General features: G+C 46.4%; 1 protein-coding gene across 3 annotated transcripts; it reads right to left on the reverse strand.

Annotated features, from left to right (window-relative positions):
- Nucleotides 1–1,347: 1,347 nt before the first annotated feature.
- CLEC4F (C-type lectin domain family 4 member F) lies at nucleotides 1,348–19,342 on the reverse strand. Of its 3 annotated transcripts, none has more exons than XM_027072257.2 (7): nucleotides 19,158–19,338; nucleotides 18,197–18,313; nucleotides 17,767–17,877; nucleotides 14,724–15,842; nucleotides 9,849–10,000; nucleotides 8,855–8,967; nucleotides 1,348–1,461 (listed from the first exon to the last, which is right to left on the reverse strand). In XM_027072257.2, the coding sequence occupies exons 1-7, from the start codon at nucleotides 19,216–19,218 to the stop codon at nucleotides 1,440–1,442; spliced, it is 1,695 nt and encodes a 564-aa protein (XP_026928058.1). In that variant the 5' UTR covers nucleotides 19,219–19,338; the 3' UTR covers nucleotides 1,348–1,439. The 3 variants fall into 3 exon arrangements, with proteins under 3 accessions (XP_026928058.1, XP_014919549.2, XP_053056710.1); XM_015064063.3 differs by lacking the exon at nucleotides 1,348–1,461 and adding an exon at nucleotides 7,710–8,171; XM_053200735.1 differs by lacking the exons at nucleotides 1,348–1,461; nucleotides 18,197–18,313 and adding an exon at nucleotides 7,710–8,171 and having other exon boundaries at nucleotides 19,158–19,342.
- Nucleotides 19,343–19,345: the final 3 nt, after the last annotated feature.

Consider the following 19,345-nt stretch of genomic DNA (forward strand, 5'->3'; position numbering starts at 1 on the left):
GGTTCTGAAATCTGGCCGCACACTGGAGTTGCCTGGGGGAATTGGGTTTTTCTTGATCCGCTTGCCTGGATTCCAATCCCCAGAATTCCAGTTTGATCAGTCCAGGCTGGGGACTGAGCTTCTGGATATATGTATACGCATGTATGCAAACATACTTATGTACATGTATATATTTACCAGACAAAAAATTTGCCGGCTACAAAGAAAACTTTTAAAAATTCATTTTGAAATAAATAAAAGTTGCAAGAGCAGTAACCAAAAGGTCCTGTAGCCCCTTCACCTAGATTTTCTACTTGTTAACATTTTTCCACATTTACTCCATTGCCCTCTTTCTCTCTAGGAATATTCCCATTTTCATTATTCTTTTTCTGAAGTGTTTCCTAAGTCTTGCCCTGTCATCATGACCTTGACAGTTTCTAAGAGAAGTCTTTCATTCGGAAGGATGTCCCTCACCTAGGTTCTGCCCAATGTTCCCTCATGTCCAGACCTAGGCCATCCCTTCTTGGCAGGGACTCCACAGAAAAGATGCTGGGCTTTTCTCAGTGCATCCCATCAGGACATACATGATGCCAACCTGTCCCACCACTGGTGAAGTTAATCTTGATCACTCAGTCACGGTGGTGTCTCCCAGGTTCCTTCACCACACATGGACTAACTTTTCCTTTTGACTGATAAATATTTTGTGAGGAAATCACCAAAATCCTTAGCATCCATTGATGACTCCTGCCTGAATTAACCACTATTTTGTGGCCAAATCATTGACAACCTATTGGGGGGATGAGCTTTTCCTTCTCCTCATGTATTTATTCATTTTGTGTTTATCTCAGCATGAACTCATGACTTTATGTTTTGCTCAATAAGATGTAATTTATTCAGATCACTATTTCAGTGCTCAAATGGTTCCAGATTTGGCCTGTAGGAGCCCCCTTTGTGCTGGCTTCTCTGTTCTTTTAACATGACCCCATCATTCTTTGCGTGCCTTCTTACTTGTACCAAAAAGGCATGACATGTTCCTGGCTCATCTTGAATCTTCCCAGCCTAGCCATGGAATCAGTCAATTCTAGTGGAAGATGGAATTTAGAAACAAAGATTTGGAAGCTTGGTTGTTCATTCCTTTTGGATGTCAATGCTTCTAAGCCCTTTTAGCAGATAGGAAACATACATATGTACACATATAAGTATACACACACAGTTATATCTATATTTTTGTGTAGATAGATGACAGAGGGTTAAAACGCAGGAGTTCACACTAATATCTCCAATTCCAATCCAATAGCTCACATTTCTCTCTTGTTTCTCCCTAATCTGTAACTCCCTTCTCCAACAGTGAGAAACCTGACTCCTGTTATCCTCAGTATATTTACTTATTTATTTGCTCAACTCTTGTATACATCCAGTTTCCTAGCCACATCAGCCACCTCCTCAGCCCCATCTCCTCCTCAGCTCCCTCCATGACACTGCCTGCAAGAGAAGAGAAGAGGACACACCAAATGTTTAACTGGGGTTCTCTGAGCAGTGAGCCTGGGAATGAGGGAAGATCTGTACCTCATATCTTCTATATTTCTTGAATTTTTCACAATAAGTGTGGGTCACTTCTATAGTGTATATATATAACCTATATGTATGTACACATTTAAGAAGAAAAATAATTTTTTTTCTCTAAGTTTATTTGGTGTTGTCTGCTGGCAAACAGATAGAAGGTAACGAGAGCCAAATATGCGGAAATCTTAAAATGGAGATAGTTTACCCATTTACTTGAATTTCTGTGAGTATCAAAAAGGACATTTTCTAATTTATTGCCAAACCCTGGAGTGGATAAGCTAGTGTGTGTCAGGGGCCCAGTGTGAGAACCCCAGAATTTATTCCTCCATACCTGCTCCCCTCCATCAATTCCAACTATAACTTGTTGGCCTCTTGTCTGTTAGACTTGTATATTGGGCCATATGTTCTGAGGGAGAGCAATCACATGAACTAACCTGAGCCAAGGTGTTACACCTGACAGTGACTGGGTGCTTCCACCTTGCCATTCCCCGAAGATACAATAGCCTAGTGAACCTAAAGTTAATTTTTCTCCCCTCTGGCAGTGTGAGAGGCATAGGTCATCTCTCTTCCTCATGTCACCCAGGGACTTAGGTTCCTTCCAAACCATTGCTCCTGAGTGTCATTTCCAAAAATGGAGTTGTCCTATTAGAGGCCTCTGCCATTGCCGGTGCCCAGCGGCAGCAAAGTCCTCAGGCATTCACCCCAATCAAGAGTCAGAGCAGAATCAGAAATTCCTCTAGGTATTCCAAGCAGAGCCAGTGGTTTAATTCGGGGATTTAGGTGCTTAACACCATCACTGGGAGAGCTGGTGAAGCAGGAGAAGTTCAGTTTGAGAACATACCACCAAAGCTGCAATCCAGGGAGTGGGAACCAATGTTACCATAGCTGCCACTCAACTCCCCCAAAGCTGGGAAAGGGGCCCTGGAACACTGTTGCAGAGAAACGCCAAGTCCCACCCCCAGGCTTGTCCACAGAAAATAGATGGAAGGACAGGGACGTGAGCTCTGCCTGATGTCCATGCTCACCATCTCCTACGCCTGTTTCTAAGGAGGTCCTCTTAACTGACATCCAGTACTCTGGGAATATGGCGTTCTGGGAAATGGAATTTCAGACTTCTGCCTCTACAATGCAGAGAGGCACCCTGGAGGAAGGGAAGGAGCAAGGAAGAAGTGGTGGGGGGGAGCTAATCCACTGTCTCTTCCGCCTGAGACACACAGAAACTGGCCCTTGTTCCATCTTTTGCCCCAGCAGATTCACCTCATCAATCCTGTTTCCTACCCTGGGACCCAGCTAAGAGGGACACTCCCCATATCTGCCTGGGTCTTTGGCAGCTCCTCATCCCACTGACCAGTTTTTGGCTTAGACACAGTAGCCTTAATCTTTGTACCTCAGTCAAAACATGAAAGAGCTGCTAACAAACAGCTTTAATAAGGGAAGGCAAAGAATGACATTTTTAAAAGGGACCAGAAACTATAAAAAGACAAGTTTGCATTGCCCAGAATGCCTATCTAAATCAATTTGGCAATTTCATATTATTACTCATATTAATGTAAATTCATATTATTATTACATACTATGTCTTATTTAATCTCACCATATTCCTGGGCACCTGACTTTACTCCCATTGTACAGATGAGAAAATCAATGCCAGAGAAGTTGAGTCACTAGCCAAAGCTACACTACTGGTCAGCTTCTCCTTGAGATCTGAATGGCTGCTGTCCCAGGGCCACCAGGGATAGACCTTTGTGGAAATCCCACACTTCCAGCTGGCCTGGTCCACCAGCACACAGGCCCTACTTGCCATGCTCCATACTTCGCTTCCCTGGAGGCTCCTCCTCCTCCACGCCCACTGAGCATGAGCTGGGGTTACTATCTTGGCCACATCACCAGAAGAGTTAACTGTAGGTCAGAAGTGCTTTTCTACCAAGAACAGAGAAGGGGAACGGACCCACAGGCTTTGTCCCCAAGAAGCTGGTGAAAGGTCAGGGACCCCCAGCTCAAATCCTTCTCATTTTTGCCACTGTGCTCAGCAGCAGCCGGTAGCCTCCAGCTTTGACAAGATGAAGAACGATGCCTGGCAGCCTCATGAAAGAGTAGATAGAAGCTTGGAGCCCTGCAGGCTATGGGGCCTCACAGAAGAATGGGGACTTATAGGGCCTCAGGGTTAGTTGTGGGTCCAAGGGGAAGGAAGAGCTTCTGCAGCACAGGAGTTCATAGGACTGCAGGCAACACATTCAAACTCTCTAGGCCTCATCTTGCCATCTATAAATGGGAGATTGTGATAGAACCTTCTTCAGAGTTGTAGCAAGGAGTTAATTAGGCCATTGACACAATAGTAACAGCTAACGCTTCTATAATGGGATCCATGTGCCATGTACTTTTCTAAGCTCATTTTATGGGTTAACTTAATCACACAACGACTTCAAGAGAGAGAGGTACTGTAATGTTTTCATAGAAGAGGAAATTGAGACACACAAGTCAAGTAACCAACTTTCCCAGCTAGACAGGGGTAAACCTGGGATTGGACCCAGGCTGTCTGGCCACAGACTATAACAGTCTATAACCACCAATCTCTCCTGCCTCACATAATTCCCACCACATTGTAAGTGATAACTACAATAGCAATGATGATATATGAACCAGATAGAATGTCCAGAAACTTGGCTATTACACATAAGTGACCCAGGCAGGGTGTTCTGAGAAAAAGTGCAGAAGCTTCAGTCAGAGCTGGTTGAGGAGATACTGAGGTCCAGGGCTCGGTTCTGGTGACCCCATAGCAGAAATATCATGAAAGGCTTGTTGGGGCCACCTTGAAGAGGGCCTGAAACCTCCATCCTGGGACCAGCTGGAGTAGGAAATGCTTATCATAGCTAATAAAGATGAGATTGCAACAAAAGTAGGGCTTTGAGGAGATTCAAGAGGAAGTAAGCTACAGGCTTACTTTGGTGAGAGCAGGTGGAACAGAGAGGCACAGCTGTGTTATGGATACCCTGCTTCGTGTGGCCTTGTCCTGGAAGGCCTTTTCCAGGAAGAAGCCTTCTTGAGGCCCAGCTAGCAGACCCTCTTCTATCCTAAGTCCCTCCCACGAGTAGCCCAGGCCTCCTTACTTTTCCATGACTCTCCCTGGGGCTGGAGCTGGGGCTAGGGCTTTTATTGGTGGCAAGGATCCCTGGGCTTGGTTGGCTTTGAGCTGTAGGAAGTGATAGCAGCGTATAGAAGCATAGCCACTTATAACTGGCCCTTATAAGCAAGAGCAACACAAAGGGAGAGGGTCTTTCCAAAAGCCATGGTATAGGCATACAAGGGAGTTGGACAAAGACCCAGGCCCAGATCTGGGTATATGGGAGCAAGTGTTGTAAGAATTCCGGAGTATAGAGGGCTGGGGCATTAGCTGATAGAGGACACTCACAGTTTCTGACTATAAGCACAGGTAGATTTTTTTCTGAACTAATGACTTGTGTCATCCTCAAAATGCTGTGACATCTGCTTCCAGAATATGCTCACTCTCCTGACTAAGAAATTGTTCCCTGCCCCTAGAAAACCAAGCCTAGGAGGTCATTTCATGACAGCCAAAAATTCTGTGCCTTCTTCTCCCTATGCTAGAGCCAGGATCTCCCCTAACTCATAATGTGTAGACTCCAGCCTCTATCAGGTTGGACCCTCATACCCTAAAAGACTGGAAATCATAGCTCTGGGAGAAAAAGCTGTGGGCACCCATGTGGTAGCAACTGTCTATTACAGCCTATATCTATCACCACCATAATCCGTGGTCACTGAGAGGAGCAGCTATACAGTGGAGGCTGGGTGGAGCAGGCTATCACTCCAGGGTGACAAGCTGACCACTTCCTCCAGGACAACCGAGGACTTCATTCTGTCTCCCCAGATGGCTCCACTCAGTCTCTAGAGAACTTAATTCCTCTGCCTTTCTGACTCTCTTGGGGAAATTTCAGCTTTCAGAACCTTCTCGATAGGGAAGAAAGGGCCAGCTCGCACATGAGAATTGACCCTGGAGTGTGAGCATGTTTACCTGTCCCTGTCCCATTAGCTTTAGGCCACAGACCATGGTTGGTTAGATAGATAACGAAGCTAGCTTGCTACTCCAGAATGTCACCACCAGGTTTCAGGCTCCAGAGGATTCTTCCTGCGGCTATGAGAAGGGGCAGGATGTCCTAAGTACCTCTCCTCCCTACTAGAATGCTGGCGTCGAGAGTGGGGGTGGGGTGGAATTTTATGTTTCATTCATTTTTGAATCCTGAAAACCTAGAAGAGTGCTTGGTACACGGTAGAGGCACAATAAATAGTCCTCGATTGCATGAATATTGATAAAAACTAAAAGTTTTCAAGTAGACTTAATGGTCATGAATCTTTAGACATTAAAGTAATACTAAAATACATAAATCTAAAGCTATTAGAAACATAAGAACATGACAAGATAATAAACATATATAATGTTCTACATGGGAGAGTTAACACAAATAAATCCTCCTAGAGAAATTGATAGGTTGTATGGACAACATATAAATAAGGATATTGAATATTTGAATAATGAAAATCACAAGCCTAATCTAATAAATATACCTGTGGAATATTTATAAAAAGTGAATATACCTGTGGAATATTTATAAAAAGTGAACAGATACTACTAGGCCATAAAGAAAAGCTCTAGAAATTCTGCAAAAGTGTGACATATTAATATTGGCTGCTACCTTTTTTGCATAGGCTATGGAAACCATAAAACAAAGAATAGGAACACATAAAAAGAAAACAATAAACCCATCCCTATATATCTATATTGCTATAGTACAAACTACTAAGGAATAAACTATCAGGAAATCAAATTGTGCAACATAGGTAAGTCTAAAAATAATAATAACAATAAAGGTGTTTAAAAGAAATACAGCAAGGGGTGCCTGGGTGGCTCAGTCAGTTAAGCGGCCGACTTCGGCTCAGGTCATGATCTCGTGGTCCGTGAGTTCGAGCCCTGCGTCGGGCTCTGTGCTGACAGCTCAGAGCCTGGAGCCTATTTCAGATTCTGTGTCTCCCTCTCTCTGACCCTCCCCTGTTCATGCTCTGTCTCTCTCTGTCTCAAAAATAAATAAATGTTAAAAAAAATTTTTTTAAATAAATAAAAGAAATACAGCAAAATGTTATATCAAGCCTGTGATAGAGGAGAAGTTTCTAAAATCGATAAAAAGCTAAGAAGCCATAAAAGAAAAGGCCAAAAGAAAAGCCAAAAGGAAAATATGAATACGAACAGATTAAAGTCCTACTCAGCCAAAGATATCATACCAGGTAGAATAGATTTCCATTTCTGGTCCTAATGGAGTAGCTGGAGCAGTCCTTTTGCTGTCAGCAACTGGGAAACTGGACAAAACTCATGAAACAATTGATGAACAATTGTTTTCAGAAATTGGACAATTGCAACCCAAGTTCCTGGCTAGGGAAGCAGACAGGCTGAACCCACCAGCCCCCTAGGATTCTTCCTGGAGGCTCCTGCCAGACCCCAGTGCAGGGAGGAGGGTCCCTCCCGCACAGGGAATGACAGTTGCACTAAGTATGGAGAGAGGAAGATGGGAGTTGGGGGAGACTGAGAGTGCTAGGATTTGGGGAGGAGCATGAAGGAGAGGCAGTTGTACAGAGGAAGAGCCACAGAAACCTACATTGGGCTCCCTGTGCCTGAATGCATAGGATGGGACTCCACAAGGCCAGGCAAAGAGCTGTTCTAGAAATTCTCATTCTAAATTGAGCTGGCAGAGATCCCAGTCCCTGGAAGGGGAGTGGGGCCACGAGAAGAGGCCAAAGCCAGAGATATGACATCAAGAGGAACAGTCGGGAAATGAGATGAGGCCAGCCACAGGACAGAAAGAAGTTTTTGGAGTGTTTTAAAGGCCTGGAAAAATCCAGCTCCAGCCCCATCTGCAACAAAGGAAATGCAGGAACACCTGGAATGACTATTACTTCTTGTGAATTCGTACCCCTGTAAGATGTCCCTGTGGTTTGTGTTAAACTTCTGCTGTTTTTCAAGGAACTAACTAAACATTCATAGCTATAAAGCCCTTAAACAAAGATATGCTTGTTATGCTTGATATGACAGAAGGGACATTGAGGAAGGAGACCAATCCAGGGAGAACAAAGGGTGGTGACCGTCACAGAGACAAGCACAACGCTTTTGTGCGTTCAGTGAGTATTTATTGAGGACCCGCTGTCTGACAGGCCTGTGCCAGTTGCTGAGGGGGATACAGAGGCACAACAAGCCTCTGGTCCTGAAGAGCCCTTGATCCCATTGGGTCATGTGGGGTAAATATGTTTGAAGGGTTACATGAAAGGACAGAGCAGGAAACACAAAAGGCCAACTGGAAAGCCCCAGAGAACAAGCTGGGTTCAGAGGTTCACAAGGCATCAGGTTGGCGGGGGGGGCGGGGGGGGTAGGGTGGGTCCAGAGCTGGCAGCGGCGGCCACCTTTCAGATCTGGCCTGTCTCAGGCCACATGCTGGTTGATGGGCTTCTTACAGACCCAGTGATAGGGGGTGTCACAGTGCATGTCATTCCACTTCTGCTCAATATGGACACAGTCTTCTGTCTGCCCATCCTGGTGCCGCCAGTTGTCTGGCTGATTTGTGCCCCAAAACCTGGAAACAAGACGGCTTTATTCCGCCAGACAAAGGAAGTGTCCCTTCCCCCGACTTTGGTATAAGGAGCTGAAGTGACATGGGCCCCTAATCTCCTGGTGGCCGTGGATGGGGACAGAGCTGGGCCCAAGGGTGCCCTAAGGGTGGCTCTGTTGAGGTTGCCTTTAGTTACTGAGGGTCAAGGGATAGGAAGGGTGTCTGAAGCTGTAAGCCCCACCCCAGAATTCACATTCAGATACCTTCTGGTATTTTGAAGGCAGGGCCTTCAAAAGTTAGAGGATAGGCAACAAACAAACAAACAAAGAACAACAACAACAATAAAAAGGCAGGAAGACCCACTCATAGGCCACTTGCCAGCCCCAGGACCTGTCTTGTTCTGATACCCCTCTGTGGAAGGGTCCACACAAGGACCACAATTATGCACACCCCGCACACATCATACACATCATACATACACACATATCATACATACATACATACCACACATCACACATACATCACATACACAACCATACATCCACTCTTTATACACACATCACACATACACATCATACACATATATCATACACAACAGTAACACTTACTGGGCAGGAATACACACACAAGACAAGGACATGCAAAAGTTTCTAGCCAGACCTGCTCCAGACTCTGCTTAGGACAGCACCAGATAGTGCTGGACTCACACTCTGCTCCGGAAAGCATTGAATGGTGTCCCGTCCACCCAGCGCCAGAGGCCCTCCTTGTCAGTGAGGCCAATCCAGTGGTAAGAGGTACTCGTGAACTTTACCAGAAATTCCTGCAGAGAAAAGGCAGTGTTTAATCCTATGTGAGGAGCTCATTTTCCCAGCTGTATGGAAAAGGAGTCTAGGCTGTCCTCTCCCTGGTCCTGGGACATGAAGCCCACTCCTCTGCAGGAGCTGAGCCCCTTCCTGCACCTTCCACGGTTTGTCCAGAGTTGAGGGCAGGATCCAGGTGCCCTCAGAGAAAATCCGTCTTCTCCCATGTTGACGTGATGAGTGTGCCTTCACTGGGACAAAGACCAACCATGCAATAAAAAATAGCATGGCCTTTGACAGATATACAAGAACAGCCTCAGAAGAACCACAAAGGATGGGCAGTTCTGTAAGCTGAAATGGACCAAACTCATTATGGTCCTTTGACAAGAACCCTAGTAAATTCTGGTAAGGACCTTTGGCAGATGGGCCACCCAAGGTCCGTATTGCCTTTGGTGGTCCTCAAACTTCTGTGTCTGGCTTTCCCAGGAAGCCTGGGTCTCTTGCTCATGGGCCTTCCACAGCCATTGGATTAACTGGTGTTAAACTCGGGACTGACAACTAGAGCAGACGCTGAGGGGGAAGTGAGGAATGGGGAGGGACATATGCTCCCAACACTTTAAGGGCAGTCACCCATGCCACCTCTCTTTGCCCTTCCTCACTGTTGACATCTGTGGGCCTCTGGGTGTCTCCCTCATTCGTCAAGAACATCGAGGTTTGCTGTCAGTGTTTTCACCTCCAGAACAAGGCGCTCGTTGCAACCCAATAAACATCTGCTCCCTGACTGACAGAGGAAACATGCAGGAAACAGCCCAGGCTACTGCAAGAGGAGAAAGGCCAAAGCGCCAAGGTCCCTCATCCCACACCAAGCCCGTCAGCACCACCCCAAGCCTGCAGCTCTGACCTGCTCCTCCTCAGAAGTCACTGAGGCCAGGTGGGCTCCCTGGGACACACAGAACTGCTCAGCCTCATGCCAAGACTTCTTGACGTGAGAAAAGTAATACAAGCTCCCGCTGTAGGCATTCCAGCCTTGCAGGATCAGCTGAAGAAGTTGATCTGGAGCAAAGGTTGGGGAGGAGAGAGAACCAGGGGCTGGATGTGGATGCCCCAGAGCTGCCCTTCCTGACCTCTCCAGGGACTGGCCACCAAGAGTCACAGGCCCACACAGCACTTGATACCCAGTGCTTGGGGGCAAGACCTGGGAGGCTGCACCCCCAGCCTGATACCCAGTACAACAGAAAGCAGCCCAGGACACCTGGCTCCATCTCTCCCAGGATCTTCAGATAGCTTTGTTACCTAGGCACCACTTTCTTTCCAGACTCCTGCATTCTGGCTCCACTACCCTCTTTCCCCATTCACTGCTATCACCTGACAGTCCTCTGCATCTCAGTTCCTGCCATCTCCCTAGAAGACTTTACAGCCATCCCGTGGTGTCAGCCATTTCCTTGACTTCATCTCCATCCACTTCAGCTGCCCATACCCCAGACCATACTCAGGACCTGGTCTACCTGACCTCCCAATGTCAAGCTCTAGTAGCTCATCCCATGAGCACAAGCATCTTGTGTTCTCAGCTCTTTCATTCCTCCCCACTATAACGCTCTGCTTTCTAACATCATCTGTACCACAGCTATTTGAAATGGGGCCACAACAGACTCGCTTATTCATTCATTTATTCTTTTGTTCAACACCATGGTTCAGTGTTTTTTAACTTCTGTGAACCAGGGACTGTTATACAAAGACCAGTAAGACATGATTTGTGGCCTCAAGGAACGTACAGTCTAGTAAACAAGACAGATGTAAAAAGGGTGTTGAAGATGCATTCATTGAAAACCATGTGCATGCTAGAATAGAAGCATAAAAGACAGTCTGGTCTATTTCACATGGGCTGCAAGTGATGCTCTCAGGAAGGACCCGTACGTAGGTGAGATTCACTTGAGCTAAGTCTTAAAAGACTGAGGAAGAGTTTGCCAGTTGGTCAGTGCCAAAGAGAGCATCCCAGGCAGGGGGAAAAGTAGACACAAAAAGCATGGAGGTGTGAAACAGCATGGCATGGCCTGATCTGTTCAAGTGCTTGGGATGGTCAGTGCATAAGGGACAGGAGACAAACTTGGACAGGTTCACCAGCACCATATCATACATGTCGTATAAAGGAGTTTGGGGTTTTTTCCCCTGTGAGCACAGGGAAGCCCTGAAGTGTTTTAAGAAGGATAGTAGTATGCTCAGATTTGCATTGTAATAATGTCAACCTGGTGACAGTGTGGAGACTAAATAGGAAGAAGCCAATTCTAACCGGGCCAGAGATACCAATTAGAACATAGTTGCAAATGTCTCAGTAATGATGGTGAGTGTGTAAACCAGGGGTTTCAAAGTGTGGTCCCAGACCAGCAGCATCAGCATCATCTGGGAATTTGTAGAAATGTAAATTTCTCAGACCCACCCAGACTGGCTGATTCTGAAATTGTTTCTTAACAGTTGATAGGGTTTTTTTTTTTTTTGATGCTTATTTATTTATTTTTGAGAGAGAAAGAGACAGCACAAGCAGGGGAGGAGCAGAGAGAGAGGGAGACACAGAATCCAAAGCATGCTCCAGGCTCTGAGCTGGAGCTCAGACCCATGAACCGTGAGATCACGACCTGAGCCAAAGTCAGATGCTTAACTGACTGTGCCACCTAGGCATCCCAACAGTTGGTGTCTTAACAAACCCTCTAGGTAATCCTGATGTATTCCAAAACCTGAGAACCAGTAGTCTAAACAGGATTGGCAAACTGCAACCTGCAAGCAACCTCTTTTTATAAATAAAGTTTTATTGGAACACAGCCACATTGTTTAGTTTATATACATCTTTGGCTGCTTTATTGCTACAGCAGCAGACATGTTGCAACAGAGCCTGTTCATCCAGAAGCCCAAAATATCTACTATTTGGCCCTTTAAGAAAAAGTTAAACTAATGGTTCTCAGTCCTCACTGCCCATTAGAACCATCGAAGGAACTTTTTAAAAAAATTCTAATGCCCACACTGCATCCCAGATCCCCAACCTCTCCAAAAAAAGTCAGAGTTCTGGAGGTGGGTCCCAGGCATCACTATTTGTAAAGCTCCTCAGGTGATCCCAGTGTGGCCCCAAGGTGGAGAAACACGGGTCTATGCTAAAGCAGTAGGTAGACATAGGACAACAGGGGGCATTGGAGGGACATTAAGGAGGGCAGACTTCCAGGCTCTGACAGACCAGGAATCCTCAATGCTGCCTGCCAAGCCCCTCATTTGTCAGCTCTCTTTAGCGGCTGCTCAAACTGTCCCCTCTCCCATCCTTAGCAAGTGACTGCCTACCCTACCTAGGAAGAGGCACCACTAAAGCTTGGCTGCCTCAGTTTCCTATTCCCACATCTGCAAACCTACTGCCACACCTCTTCCTCCTAGCCTCAGAGGTTCAAGTATTTATTGTCCCAACGCTTCAAGGTGAATCCCTCAGCCGTGTATGTCATTCCCAGTCTCTCCCTCCTCCAACCTCCTCCCTTTTTGCTGGCTCCTTTCTCCCATCTTCAGACCAAGCCTATCCTCTTAATCTAGAAAAACCCTCTCAAGGAAGTTCACCAAAATGTTAGCAGTGGGCTCATACAGAAAATATAGAACTTTTCATGGAAATACAAGTGGTTGTTTTCTCATCATTCTCTTTCTCAATATTTGCCACGTTGTCTATAATTAATATGGAGGTTTTATAATGTAAATATCGATTACGTGTTTTTTTCATCCCTCCCTCCACCATGTCACCCCCTCTCCCCCACAGCCTCCTCTGCTCCTCAGCCGAGGTCCTTGAATGGCTTGTGCACTTGAGCTCTCATTCACACCCTGCTGATGGTGGTCTGGCCTCTAGGCCACACACAACTCTCCACTGGAACTTCATTACCAATGACTTCTTAATTGCCCAGTGTCAGCGGGTGCTTATTGGTTATTTCACATGACCTCTCAGGCATTCGCTAGAACTAGCTCCTTCCTTCTTGAAGTTCCCTCCTTCCTTGACTTCCCCAACTGCACATCTCCTGGTTCTATTCCTGCCTCTAAGACTGCCTTTCTAATAGTCTCCTTCAAAAACTCATCTTTTCCTTCTTGCCACCTGAAGGTTGACTTTCTGTTTCTGCCCTCAGCCTTTTTCCCACAAAGCATTTTATTGTATGCAATGCCTCCTGCCTCCACCAACACCTACTGCCACAACCAGAACCAACATAACCACAGCTTCCACATCTGTGTCTGCATCCAGGGCCTGTCACCTACACTCCACACAGCATGCAGATGACAGCCACTTGAATATCCCCAAAGCATCTCAGGCTCAGCATGTCCAAATCTCACTGCTCTTCCCCCTTCTTTTATTCCCTCTCAGTCAGGAGGCCCATCTAGTCAGCCTCTTTGAAGCCCTTCAATAGACCCTCATTTCCTAGAAGATGCAACCCAAACTCAGAAGCCTTCCACATCCAGCTGATATGTCTCCAGGTCTGCCTAAAGATTTTTAATGTTATTCATTTTAAGAGAGAGAGACAGAGACAGAGAGACAGAGCGCAAGCAGGAGAGAGGCAGAGAGAGAGGGAGACACAGAATCCTAAGAAGGCTGCAGGCTCTGAGCTGTCAGCACAGAGCCCAATGCGGGGCTTGAACTTATGAACCTTAAGATCATGACCTGAGCCGAGGTTGGACGCTTAACTGACTGAGCCACCCAGGTGCCCCTAGCATAGTGATTTTCAAAGTACAATCATCAACCCATTCATGGGAGGCATCAGGGTCTTTTGGTTTTCTGGGGGTTTTTGTTTTTTGTTTTTATAAAAGATTATAGGGGTGCCTGGGTGGCTCAGTTGGTTGAGCACCTAAACTCTTGATTTCAGCTCAGGTCATGATCTCATGGTCATGGGATCAAGCCCCATGTTGGGCTCCACACTGAGCATGGAGCCTGCTTAGGATTCTCTCTATATATCCCTCTGCCCTCCCCCACCCATCAAATAAAAAAAATAATAGATTATAAAATATCAGAGTGCATCCATGTGTTAAAATGTTTGCTTTTGAAATGTGTGTGTGTATGCATATGTGTGTGAGAGAGAGAGTGAGAGAGAGATACACATAATTATACTGGGTCACAATATAAAATTAATTTCAGGCTGTGCTTACATTCCAAACAGTTTTAAAGCCACCATCCTGGCCCCTGCCTACTAACCTCTCATCAACTGCCCTCTTGGCTACAGTCCAGTCACAGAACTGCCTGAAGTTTTCTGAACCTCATGGTTTCACATCTTCATGACTATGAACCTGCCACCCTCTTACCCTACTTGTTTGGCAAACACCTATCAGTCCTTCAGGGCCCAGTTCAAGGGCCATCTTCTCTGCAAAGCATCTTTTAATCCTTTGTCCTCCAAAAAATTTCTCCACCCTCAGAAGATCCCTTGTCTATATCAGAGGACATCAACCTTAGAAGATCCCTTCTCCCTCCTCTTTGCTCCTCTCCACCCCAGTTCCTAGAGCTGTCCTTTACCTAACACCTCTTGCACCTCTCTGCATGTCTTCCACACATCGTTCGTTTCTGAAGTATTGTTTTGTCACTCTGGCCAGATGACAAACAACTTGAGAGCAGAGTCAGCTGCCTTATGCCACCTTTACCACTGCCTAGGATTCAGCCCTTCTCCAGCACCCAGCCTCCTTCCTAGGGGGATACGTGCTGAAGTAAGCAAAAGACTGAAGGGACAGAAGACTCTAGCTACCCAAAAGACTATATGTCCCGGCCAAGCCCTCGCCTCCCACTTACTTTGTGTCCTCTGTAGCTGCTCCTGGGAACCAAAGGCCGCACGGAGTGTCTCCAGGCGACTCTGCTCCTCCTGGATTCTCGTAGTTAGTGTTTTGGTGTCCTGTAGATCCCCTTTTAACCTCTGGATCTCAGCACTGGCCTTCTGCAGATTGCTCTCTAACATCTGGGTCTTGGAATCTAAGGCTGAAGCAGCCTTCATTCCTTGTTTTAGGGTCTGTATCTCTCTGCTGGCATTTTTCAAATAACCATTTAACACCTGAATCTTGGAATCTAAGGCATTGGCATTTTCTAGCTCTGTTTTTAGTAACTGGATCTGAGCATCTGTCTGCTCCAGATGGTGGCTTGCTTCTTGGGTCTGGGCAGTGACAGTCTCTAAATCTCTTTTTAACAAGTGAATCTCATCACGTGCCCTTTTGAAATGATCTCTTAATAACTGGATTTCAGAGCTGGCATTGTCTAAATGGCCTTTCAGAAAAGTCTGGGTCTGGGAGTTTAAAGCATTTGCATTTTGCAGGCTTCCCTTTACCCTCTGGATCTCAGCATTGGCTCCTTCCAAACTGCTTCTTAAAACCTGATTTTGGGCCCTTAAATCATGGACACTATCCAATTGGCCTCTCAAAACATGGATCTGAGCATTAGCATTCTTTAAGCTACTGTTTGCCAGCTGGGCCTGGGCATTTGCCATTTCCAACCCTGCCTTCAATATCTGAATTTCAGTGTTGGCATTTTCTAAGCCTCCATTCAACATGTGGAGATCAATGCTGGCATTTTCTAAACTGCTTTTTAAGAAACTGTAGGTCTGGGAATTTAAAGTGTTTGCCTTTTCCAGATCTCCTTTTAGCTTCCGGATCTCAGCACTGGCACCTTCCATGGAACTCCTTAACATCTGGGTCTGGAAAGTCAAGGTATTGGCAACCTGTAGAACTCCTTTTACCATCTGGATGTCAGCACTGGCATTTTCCAGATGACCACCGAGCACCTGGATCTGAGAACTGACATTGTCCACTCTACAAGTCAACGTCTGCATCTCCATGCTCCAGGTGCTGGAATTCTCCACGTGGCTTTTAAACATCTGGATAGTCTCTTGCCACTCTGCCACCCTGCCAGAGTGGTGGGAATCTGGAGGGAGTAAAGGGAGAAGGTAGCCACAGAGGCCAATTGCATAGGGAAGCATTAATTAAATGGGCCAACCACAGTGTTCTTGAAATTTCTGAGGGAAATGTCTAAGACACAGCACTAAGTGCTCCTTAAGCTGCCTCCTGCTCACTGCACCCACCCAGACCCTGGGAATGAGCATGCTGAGATTGTGAGCCAAAAATTTAAATAAATAAAGGCCTATTTAGCTGTCCCCCCATGAACTGAGGGGCAGAAGGATTACAATACTTGCCTATGTAAACTAGCTATCAAGAAGAATCATGCTGGTCAGGCGTGGATTATTTTGCCATTGTAATTGAACTTGGAAGTAACTGATTATATCATTTAGAGCTGCTGAAGCTTAACTCCACTAAAATTTCACTATCAGATGGGTCATTATGAAAAAGAAAATAGGTATGAGTAAAGCCCATGTTTAGTCTTCCACTATATTTGCACACCAAGCACAAAGCCTCTTGATTCATCATTATTACTTCTTAAAAACTGTGTAGACAACAAACATAGTTTTCTGATCACAAATTCCAGAAACTCAACAACATAGGTACCTGTTGGGTTCAATGGGTACCTGTTCAATCCACAGGGCTATGGTGGAGACCCTCCGGGTGATACTAGACCCTAGAACCTTCTTAACGGGCTGGCACACCCAATGTTAACATCAAGCAAGAGTCCCAACAGAAGTTGAGGATATGGGAGACCTGAGTGAAAGCCATGATCATTGGGGTGATTCAGGGAACTCACAGCCCCTTTCATCTGCATGGTCTTTCCCACCAGACCCACCTGCAGCTGCCTCTGGTCCTCCTAGCACCTGTTGCTCACCTCACAAGCTAAGACCTTATCTCAGACTTTCATGGTCTAAGACTCTTGATTCCAGCCTTCTCTCAGGAATAGAGTGAAGAACCCAAGTAGGAATGGACCCTTTCTGGAAGATCCCTGCCCTATGCCTCATGCCCTATCTAGGTAAGTGTATGAGGCCTCAGCCACTGTGCTGAGGCAAGGCCAGGTGGGGCCAGGTGGCCTTTGAAGGTGCCTTGTAAAGATAGACAAATACATCAATGGAACAGAATAGAGAATCCAGGAGTAGACCCACATATATATATATGGATAATTGATTTTCAACAAAGTCACAAAAGTAATTCATGACAATCTTTTCAACAGTGTGGCAACAATTGTCTATCCACATGCAAAATAAAAATTGACTTCATCCTCACACCATTATATAAAACTCAACTCAAAATTGATCATAGGCCTAAATGTAAAGCCAAAAAGTGTGAAATTTCCAGGAGGAAACATAGGAAAATGTCTTTGTGACCTCAGGATAGGTTTCCAATATGAAACCAAGAGTACAATCCATAAAAGAAAAAGAAATTGATAAATTAGACTTTATTAAAATTTAAATCTGGTCAAGAGAACGAAAAGACAAGCCATAAACCAAGAGAAAATATTTGCAAATTACATGACTGATAAAGGACCAAAAAGAGTACATACTATATGATCAATTTTACATAAAACTCTAGAAAAAGCTAATTAATCTATATTACCACAAGTAGATCAGTGGTTGCCTGGGGAATAAAGGGAGGAGGGGAGAGGGAAGGATGATAAAGGGCACAAGTAAACTTTGGGAGGAGGAATATGCTCATTATCTTGATTGTGGTGATGGTTTCACAGGTATACATGTAAGTCAAAACTTATCTGATTGTACACTTTCAATATTGTAATTTATTATCTGTCAGTTATACCTCAATAAAGCTGGTTTTTAAAAAGATCATGTCTTTCTGTAAGAAGACTGGAACACATTCAGGGGTCTGGGGGCATCAGAGGAGAGGCTTCTCCTAGAGTCTGGGTATCTGAATGCCCCAGCTCCCCCACCCCACCCTGCCCTGTGGCTACTCACTGTAGGGTTCCACAGGTAACTGGCTGGTCGTGTTGTCCTCTCCGGCAATCATGGCGGAAAACTCTTGGAAAGAGGCATATGGCTCCAAAGGAAGTCTTGGCTTCTGTAGAACTGAGACACCCATTCCCGAGGGGTCAGCACAGGCTCTCTGCACTAAGGCTGGGAGAACAGGCTGCCCCACCCCCCGGGGTTCCAGAAGGAGGGAGATGGCACTAAGGACCTCTCAGACTTTCCTCCATGGGCCTCGGCTCTTGGGAGGCTCCCCTTGGACAGGGACCTTGGATGAGTCCTAGGAAAGATCTGGTTCAGGCCTGGAGCCAGAGATAGACTGACTCTTCTGGGAGTAGAGGGTATGCATCTGGTCCCTGTGGGACTTCTATGCAGGAAGATGGAGAGAGTTGGTGGGGGGTCAGGTCACTTAGGAGCTTACCCATAACAAAGAGAACCACCAGCAAGGAGGCAACAGTCACAGCCATAACCGTCAGGGTGGTCTGAACAAGCCTTGGCCTCCTGGGGGCTGCAGGAGCCCCTGCCGCAGAGTCCAGCCCTACAAGGGAGAAGCCAGTGTACAGGAGGAGAATGTGTTGTGTGGGCTGGACAGGATTCGCTCAGTCTCTTGGACTGTCCGATGAGGATAAGAACATTGGCCACACTTATCATGCAGGCGGGAAATAAAGCACTTGGAAGCGTTTGCCAGAGCTAACTGGGGGTGTGGTAGCAACACAAAGGTAAAGAGAAGACCACAACCCAAAACCTAGAGGAGGTGCACAGGGCAGAACCCAGCACAGAGAAGGGCAACAAACATGCAGTGTGCATGAAAGAAGAAAGGAGGGAGACAGGGAGGGACAGAGAAGGAGCCTGACCTCTGAGTCCCAGGGCTAGGCTTGCTCTTGAACCCTGACCAGAGCAGGACTCACAGCCCTTTGGGACCACTGCCTCACCCATAACCTGACACAGGTCAGTGCTGGAGCCTCCCTCTGCAGGGTCATAAAGCCCTGCATGGATGTCCTAGGAGTGTGGAGGTGTGGTTAGGGATAAATAGTGTACAGAGAAATCTATTCCAAGGCGGAGAGACACCAGTCTGGAGCCCCTGAGGCCTTGTGGGGCCAGCCCAACATGCAGAGATGGGACTCAAAACCAGGTCCCTCTGAATTCAGTTTATTCTTTCTATTGACAGGTTGCCATCCCCAAGGAAAAGGGTCTGGGGAGGTTCACACAGACACTAGGGTGTGCGCCAGGCTCTTCATCCTCACCTAACCCACCTTCAGCCCTTGCCTGTTTATTCTGGAGGCTGAGACAGTGAGGAGCCAAGCTCTGACCTGCCAGGGAGGGGCTGGGAGACAAGCAAGCCAATTCCTAATGAGGACAGGCTCATGCCTCAGTTTTCTCACCTCGGGGCTGCAGGGAGACACTCTGGTTGTCTGTGAAAAAGTGGACCTTGTCACAATTCATATCGTCTTCCTTTATCCTCCAATGCTCCTCCCTGCTGCGGACTCCAACGGGGCTGTCTGGTGGGCCAGTAGGGATAGGAAGCGAAGCTGAGATACCCTGGACTTATATGGCCCTGAGTAGGGCCTGA

This window comes from Acinonyx jubatus, chromosome A3 (genome assembly GCF_027475565.1).
Source record: "Acinonyx jubatus isolate Ajub_Pintada_27869175 chromosome A3, VMU_Ajub_asm_v1.0, whole genome shotgun sequence".
Taxonomy (NCBI): domain Eukaryota; kingdom Metazoa; phylum Chordata; class Mammalia; order Carnivora; family Felidae; genus Acinonyx; species Acinonyx jubatus.

Coding starts and splice junctions, on each gene's coding strand:
- CLEC4F (XM_015064063.3), bottom strand. CDS start 19,218: ATGAATTGTGACAAGGTCCACTTTTTCACAGACAACCAGAGTGTCTCC. Junction 15,843..17,766: donor GTTACCTGTGGAACCCTACA/GTGAGTAGCCAC, acceptor TACTCCCTCCAG/ATTCCCACCACTCTGGCAGG. Junction 10,001..14,723: donor GCAGCTACAGAGGACACAAA/GTAAGTGGGAGG, acceptor CCTTTGCTCCAG/ATCAACTTCTTCAGCTGATC.